At 38.9% G+C, this 8,430-nt stretch overlaps 1 protein-coding gene across 1 annotated transcript; it reads left to right on the forward strand.

The window, feature by feature from the left end:
* The first annotated feature begins 1,360 nt into the window (after positions 1-1,360).
* Positions 1,361-7,330, forward strand: LOC139717200 (synaptotagmin-1-like). The gene is made up of 7 exons (XM_071628701.1): positions 1,361-1,603; positions 2,543-2,740; positions 3,186-3,440; positions 4,003-4,253; positions 4,999-5,128; positions 5,682-5,810; positions 7,259-7,330. Exons 1-7 carry the CDS (start codon positions 1,403-1,405, stop codon positions 7,328-7,330), a joined length of 1,236 nt encoding a protein of 411 aa, XP_071484802.1. The 5' UTR covers positions 1,361-1,402.
* Positions 7,331-8,430: the final 1,100 nt, after the last annotated feature.

Genomic DNA, 8,430 nt, shown 5'->3' on the forward strand with positions numbered 1-8,430 from the left:
AAAAAAAAATCATCAAATAGACACCATAAGGCATACAAAAATTTAGGGTGCATGAGGATCCCCCATTCCTACAAGACTATTAAGACTTATAGTGGTTAGTCAATCATATGAGGTATATAATTGTCATGTATGTATATGGACTATTTGGGCAGAGCAAACAACACTGGTTTTTTTTTATTCGCATGTTTGGATTTTTCATGTATTATAATTGTTTTACTCATGTAAATAACAATGTCAATCGATTCCTCATGCCAAATTTACCCTGGATAAATTATTCATTTGTCCTTGTATGTTGGAAAGTTCAAAAGTTATAGAAATTATTGATTTTCCTCGCAAATCCAAGATGGCTGCCAATGACCCCGATGTGGCACGATTTTCACTTGGATACAAAAAGAACAAAATAGACACCCTAAGGGATACAAAATAAAGGGTGCATGGGACCCCCCACCCCCCATTCCTACAAGACTGTTAAGAAAAAGAGGTTAGTTTACTCTTAGGAGATATGAGATTGTCATGTATATAAACCTTGGGAATATTTCTAGAGTAAACGACACTGGTTTTCCTCACATGTTTGGACTTTTCTTGTATGTAACTTGCTTTAATCATGTAAATAACTCTCTCAAAAGATTCCTCATGCCATATTAACTCTGAATTACTGTTTTATTTGTCCCTGTATGTTGTGTAATTCAAAAGTTAAACTATTTAGGTATTTTTCGGTGAAAATGACACCGAAATTTGCATATTTTTAGGCTTTTCTTGTTTTAGACTTGCTTTAATCACGTAAATAACCATTGCAATCGAATCCTCGTGTCACGTTCACCCTGAAGAAATGCTTTCTTTATAATTTTATGCTGTGTAGTTCAAAAGTTATGAAAGATAATGATTTTCCCTGAAAATCCAAGATGGCTGCCAAGATGGCCGCCAATGACCCCCATGGGACACGATTTTTTCTTGGGAACAAAAAAAAAATCATTAACTAGACACCCTAAGGGTTACAAAAAAGTAAGTTAAAAAAATGTGTTCGAGGGGTGCATGGGAACCCCCCATTCCTACCAGACTAATTGCTCTCCGCCCGCTTGTGTGCCCTTGCTGGTGCATCAGTGTTTGGTGTGCGATATCGCAGCGATTGCGATTCGATTCCGTCACGTTCAAAGTGTAGTGCGATCAGAAACCATGGCGCATTGACGTCATTCTATAAACAATATGGCGGACTGATGCTCATGCGATACTTCCTGATCGGCCGTCTCCGTATTGGGATTTGTTTTTTCAGTCTTCTGGCAATTAATATGCAATATATATTGGCCTCTATATTGAGGTCGTAGTGAGTAAGTTTTTCAGGCAATTTCATGAAACAATTTACTGCATGAATTTCTTCATTTTCATGTGATTAGTAAAGCTCGACATGGGAGCTTCGACGAGTGCTGATGGTAGCGCTCGAGAGAGTGCGCCCACAGCAGAAGCGGGGTCTGGTGTGAAGAATTTCCGCTCGGACAATGAGCGGGTTACCCAACTTGCACGGGCTATGACCACGGCCAAAAAGAGACGACATCAAACTCCAGCAACGTTGATTACAGACCAGGGCGATGATTTCGAAACATATAATGTGAGTGAAAATGAAATGTTGTCACAGTATACAGTTGGGGATCCAGACTGGCAGAGAGAGGGGGGGGGGGGGGGGGGGGCTAACCCTGGCTACTCACTGGTGCGCTCCTTGTGTGATCCCGCTCTTATTTTTTTGTTAAAACAAAACAGAAATAGATTCTTAAAAATAAAAAATAAAAAATAGGGAGGGGGGCGTGTGCTCCCCCTTTTATGTTATAAAAAGGCGCCTCCCCTTTGCGGAATTCCTGGATCTGCCCCCTGTATAATGCAATATGAACACAGAATCTGACATTAGCTTACTTTGTCTTGATGCGTGATGACAGTTGACAATGCGTGAAGACTGAAGTAAATTTTTCTAATGTAGATCTAGAACTCCTAGTGGTCACTAGAGGATTCTGTAGTACCGGTATATCTAATGATCAGATAATGTTGCAAATGAAATAGAAGAATGACAATCATTGACATGGCATGGACTAGAGTGGTTTCTGTCTAAACCTAGATCTAATACCATGTAGTAGTTAGTTGTTAAGACTCACAGTGGTGTTTTTGTACCTTTAGACTTTCTATTGCTGCCATGCTTCACTCCATCATTTAGTTTTACTAGCAGTTATTTTTTGGTGTAGTATTCCCAAGTTATCCTGGCACACTGTTAAATCACAAGAATTTTGGATGTAAATATGTTATGTGTACATTATCATGCGTGGATCATGGACATTCCATTGGTCAAAAACAATCTTTCTTATTCTCTTTGTTTTCTACTCGTAGTACCGTAGGCTGGATCTGATCTACTTTCATTTAGAGAAAGCAAATGTGCTAACCCATTAATTCAAGATTCTGTGGTGTCTGATAATATTTATGCTGAGGCAATATCAAGACAAGTTTGAAGTTTTTGAGATTATTAATATCATTCTTATGTATCGCTTTTCTTCCAAATTTCCAGGAAAGTATCTTTATTCTGAAGCAGCTATTCAAGCGCATGGATCCTGCTGTAACCAAGACCCTGGGTGATGCTAAGGGAGAGGTCAAACTCTCTCTGAAATATGACGGCAGGCATAAGATGCTTTTGGTGAAAGTGGTTTCTGCAAGGGATCTCAGTGCAAAGGACATGAGGGGACGCTCTTCTGATCCATATGTTCAAGTACGAGTTCAAAAACTTATTTTCAGATTCTTTCTCATTTTCATTTGCATTAAATCAGGACGTTGATAACTTAATATGCACAGATGCCCACACAGGCAATAGGAGTAGGGCTGTCATTACAAGTATCAGCAACATGGGAGCTGGATGCATTCTTCGTGTAGGTTGTGTATCCTAGAATGTGAAGTCTATCTGTTGAGCAAGTTTTTCTTGCTTGCGTGTTTGTTTTGTCAAGGAGAACTTTAAAAGAGTGAATTAGACTTTCCGACCAACTAAGTTAAAGATTAAAATGTGACAGAAATATTGATTGATAATATTTTGACACAGATTTCCAGGTAGATTTTTATGAATTGTTTCACATATGATCAAATATTCAGTAGATGAGGCTGGTAATTGTGTAAGTTATTATGTTCTAGTGATCCCATTGTGCGATTTTATTATCTCTTAGCTGGAGATGATCCCTGACAAGCACAGCGAGGGAATCAAAGCCACCCAGTATGTCAAGAAATCCCTCAACCCAACCTTCAATGAGATCTTCACCTTCACTCTCAATGAGGACGAAATCCAAGAGGCCATGATGAGGGTGCGTGTACTGAGCCATGACCCATTCGGTAAGGCAGACTTCATGGGAGAGAACATTGTGCGCCTGTCTGAGATGGATTTCAGCGACATCATCACCAAGTGGTTTGAACTTCAGCCTGAGGTACTCATGCTTACACCAGTCTCACTACTTGGCAACACTTTTATAGAAGTCTCTAATAAAACTTTCTTGATGTAGAAACTTGGTGTAGTGACTACTTGTTCAATTAGATATTCTGAATGTATCTAGCAGTCCATCTGCATATTTATCTGCTCATTCTTAGTTTTCAAACCAAAACTAAACAATGTTCAATATTTGTCTTTATTTACTTTATGTGTGTTTGTATATGTGCATGTGTGTGTGGGTAAACATGTTGGTATTTAAATGTGGACAAGATATTAGCTTGTATACCCTAGAAACTATCTTAAAGCGTTATCTTCTCCTTTATAAGTACAAAAGAGAGACAACTGTAATTTTAGAGTTTGTTGATTATTATGTCAAAATGCCAGTGGGTTGTCTTGAGTTACTTCAGTTTGATGTTATGCAATTTTACATTTACCTGGTTTACATTGTTAACAATTCTACATAAGTGTGAATAAATGCATTCCTTGTGCATCTGCATTTCCATTTGGAGAATAAACATTCACTTGTTATTTTGTTTGTATTTACTCTAACAATACAATAGACTGATCTGGATATCCAAGGTGAACTTGAAATCACACTGGGGTATCAGCTGCCAGATACACTGAAGATTACCGTCCACAATGCTACTGGACTCGTCAGGCGTGATGCGAACAAAGAGCCCCACCCCTATGTGAAGGTCATCATCCCAGGCATCCACAAGGTGGAAGAGACCAAGGTAGAGAAGAAGACACATGATCCAGTCTGGGAAGAGACCTTTGACTTCACAGTCGCCCAGGAGGAGTTTGAAAACAGGTTGGATGATGACACCATTTTGTCTTCTCTCATGCAGTTGGTTCTCAAGGCTCTGTAGAATTACAGCATCATCGCACCTACACCTAAATGACATGCACACACACACACACACACGCGCGCACGCGCACACACACACACACACACACACACACACACACAAGACAAATTGACAAGTTTATTGGCAGGAAACACATTTTTTTTGTGTGTGTGTATATTTGCATTTCACTTGGCCTCTTGGTTGAATAAAGTTTTTCTTAGTAAAAATCGATCATCTTCTCAAGCTGTGTAGGTGGGTTGTTTTTTTTTTTTTGGTTTTTTTTAATTGGCTGCAACTGACAGAAATGTATATTGTAATGATTGTGACCTTTGTATTTTCATTGCCTTTCCAAATTTACATGTGATGTCAAAGCATTACATTGATTTTCCTCAGCATGTAAAACTTTCTGTTGCTACTCTAGAGTACCCATGAATCGCTTCAGTTTTGAACAGCATCTGTATATATTTTGTTTTTCAGTGTGCGCATATTTAGGGGTATCTGGTCAGGCACATAGATGTGCATCAAATCAATTTTGGAGCTGTTAATGAAATTGCGTGGTAGGTAAAACCCTTTAAAGGCTACCAAACTACATGTCAGTGTATAAACTTGTGAAAATGTGTGATTTTTGTGGTGAAAGTACAAATTCAGAGTACAATATTCCCTCAATTAGCTCTGAGTATTCTCTCTGTCCTCCTTTCCTTACATCAGATACATAGTGTTGCACGTCTTAGACAAAGCACTCATCGGCGACACAGAGGATATGGGGCAGGTTTTCATTGACCTCAACAACTTGGACATTGACCAGGGCTTCTCAGGGAAGTTCCCACTGGCAGACTTGGTATGTTGTCTTCTTTGGTTTCATAATCTAACCAAAGGGAGTTGTAGAGAAAGATCAGCTTTAATTATAATTTTACATTCTATGTTGAAAGGTCTGTTTTTACCATTAATTGATAAAAGCCAGAGGTGTATTGTTATTTGTGTTGTTTTTGTTTTTGTTTTTAAATAACAACAACAATCAAGCCTACCAAGAGTGTTGGCAGGTTTGAACAATTGTTTAGACTGTTGTGTTGGGGAGTTGGGCACTGCTTTGTGACTTAAGTTGAAGATGAATATTTTGTAGATATATACTGGATACAGGAATGAGATCCTACCCTGGATATGCTGAGACTACTTGACCCTACATGTAATATGTCAAAAAGAAGCATTGTTATTTATGCATGTATTTACTGTCTTTAACTTGATTCATTACAGAAATATTTGAGGAAGTGAATACATAGATGTTGATGTGTTTGCATCTATTTGTCTTTCTGTGCATATTTGAACTGGAGCATAGTTACATTTTATCTTAGAACATAGATCAGTAGAATTATGTTCACTTTCCCTGTCTGTAGAAAAACTCGGAGAGAGTGCGCACCAAGTGGTCCCAGACAGCCACTGTGCAAGAGTTCAGGGAGGCCATGTATGCACACTCTGTCTACCGCTACCCAGGCCTTGTGTTTCAGAAACACCGTGGCAACAAGGTAAGCACCCCAAATGTGAGGTCATGCCCATGAACTTTTTTGTATTAATGACAGGTGAAAAATTATGATTCCTGCGAGGAGACTAAAATAAAGACAATGAGCACATCAGCGAAGTTAAATTTGATTTCTTTTTTTAAATGTTATCTCTGCCTTCTGCGTAACTGAAATGAGAGGGAACTGAATATGATTTTTCCATTTCCAAACATTGATGTTGAAGGTGCAAAGATCTGAGCAGAGTTTATACCTTTCTCTGTTTAGTAGAAAAGTAAAATATTGTCTGTATGTTAACCCTAACTAGGCCGGGGGGGCCTCCGAGGCCCCCCCTCGACGTTTCGTGCGATGTATCGCTAACGCGAAAAGCTAACGCCGTGACGTTTCATGACTTTTTTCTTTCGAGTCTCCCGCATCTTTTGACACTAAATTTGCGATGTCCGGGTGCCCGATTCCGAAGTTGCGCGTAAATATGTACGTGTGTGTCAGACCAAAAATTGCTCAAAAACGTGAATTCGTGTACAATTTCAATGCAAACTGTGCTTACAGGCAAATTTCATAACAGCATGATTATTTTGGGGTTTTATCGATTAAATTCAATAAATAACATATTTTCTTGTTCGGAACAATGTCATGGACAAGTTTCATCAAAAAAACAATGAAAAACATAAAGTCGAAAAAACAATGAAATACATAAGAAATTCACAAAACAATAAAATACATAAGAAATTTTTTCAGATTGCGCAATTTTTTTCTCTTATTTTTGCTCAGGACACTAAGAAGAATATTTACACAAAAAATGTGCCCATTTTGAGCTTTATTTAGTGATTTATACCAAATTGTCTGATTTCATGCATCATTATGCATAAATTAGCATAATTAAGCATAAATGATAATTCTTTTCTAAATCTAACTTCGTGGTAGTTTAAATTACGTCATAAGCAGTGTGTGTGCAAATTTTCGTCGCGATCGCGCGGTCGACGGCCAAGATATGGAGGGGGGGCCTGGGAGGCCCCCCCCCCCGGCTCTATGATCTACCTAAATAGCCCGGCCTAGTTAGGGTTAAATGTTACCCAGATAGCCATCATAATGATTTTTGCACCAAATATATCAAATTAACTTTGTGGAATTCATTCATCTTTATTGTGGCTATGTGCTCGCCACATTTATGTTTGTGCTCCCAAAAGGTACTATACCATCTTCCTGGATGTTGCTACACCTGAAATATTCAGGGCCCTGTTTCATAAAACTTGTTATCAATAACAAGTACTGTTACAATAGTTGTTATAAGCTACTAAAATCCTTGCATCTGATTGGCTGAGAGCAAATTTGTCATAGAAGTGTGGCAGTTGTTACTGATTACAAGTTTTATGAAACGAGACCCAGATGTCTGTTTATTAACTGTCTCACTTTAATCCCCTCCCCCTTTCCTAAACTACAATCGCTCTGAAATACAGGTGTTGACAGTCCACAGTCGAAAAGCAGGATCATCAGCAAAGGTTCGGATTGTCAACGGAGTTCCAACCTGATGTCTGGGTTCTTCCAGTTTAGAAGTCATGTGTCTAAAGCCCTTGTTTGTAATTTGTGATCATATTCAATCTATTTCTATCTTCCCTTGTCTTTATCTCCTTCCCTGCAACAACCAATCTGTTGTCAGTCTGTACTGTAAGACCAGGGGCCGTATTCTGAGAGCTTATTAAGTGTCTGATTAGCACTTAATTACCGAATTTGTATTCTGAGAGCATGATTAAGTATGGGGTATATTAACTACCATAGCAACAAGCGTTTTGGCGGGAAGGACCTACGCGTTTGCGCGTATCAATGCGCGTGCACCTCTGAGAGGACTTAATCACAGAGTTAATTACAAATCGGTATTCTGAGGGTGTAATTAAGTATGAAAGTTAATGGAAAACTTAATGATACCAAAGATGGTCATTAACTATTCCGATATCACGCAATACATTGTGTTTTCTCTGCCACAACGATGCTTACCGTCTTCGGTAACCGAGGAGCGGTTGAATGTTGTTATCATGGTATCCGTAGAATTCAGAGAAAAAAAGAAATATAGCCGATCTTCGAGGAATTTTGTCATTTTATATGAGCAAAGAGGTTGAGATCTTCGCGTGCGTAGGTGAGGGGTTGTAATCAAATACCGGAGTGTGCGCACGGAGCTCTTGGGTTGTAATTACAGGGGGCGTGGAGGAGCGCGCATTGAGGGCATATTTGCGCGTGTAATCATCATTTTGGCTTCTAACAACGCGTCTGATTGGATGGAATAACAAGTAGATGGGAGGGACCTAAGATAATTACAGGGGACTTAATCTTACCTTAATTACGTCCTCAGAATACCGATTTTGCCCATGATTAAGGGCCTATTAACTTCACGACTTAATCACGAAGTTAATTACAGACTTAATTACAACCTCAGAATACCACCCCAGAAAGTTTGGCAGGCATGAAATTTTCGTGAATTTTGCAAGGAGCCAAGATTCGTGGAATTAAAATGCATGCAAAAGGGTTTTTTTTTATCTACATCGCTATGCATTGAATGCTAATGGCAATTTGCGAAAATTTGATGTCGCAAAAAAGGCCATCGGCTCCAATTCAAGAAAAATTTCACACCACAAAT

The sequence above is a fragment of the Diadema antillarum genome, unplaced genomic scaffold (genome assembly GCF_040938485.1).
Source record: "Diadema antillarum isolate AM-2024a unplaced genomic scaffold, OU_Dant_1.0 scf00000072, whole genome shotgun sequence".
Lineage (NCBI taxonomy): Eukaryota > Metazoa > Echinodermata > Echinoidea > Diadematoida > Diadematidae > Diadema > Diadema antillarum.

Excerpts from the sequence above, each read along its gene's own strand:
- LOC139717200 (XM_071628701.1), top strand. The coding sequence starts at position 1,403 with ATGGGAGCTTCGACGAGTGCTGATGGTAGCGCTCGAGAGAGTGCGCCC. Across the intron at positions 1,604-2,542 it reads ATGATTTCGAAACATATAAT|GAAAGTATCTTTATTCTGAA; the intron begins GTGAGTGAAAAT and ends CCAAATTTCCAG. Across the intron at positions 2,741-3,185 it reads CTTCTGATCCATATGTTCAA|CTGGAGATGATCCCTGACAA; the intron begins GTACGAGTTCAA and ends ATTATCTCTTAG.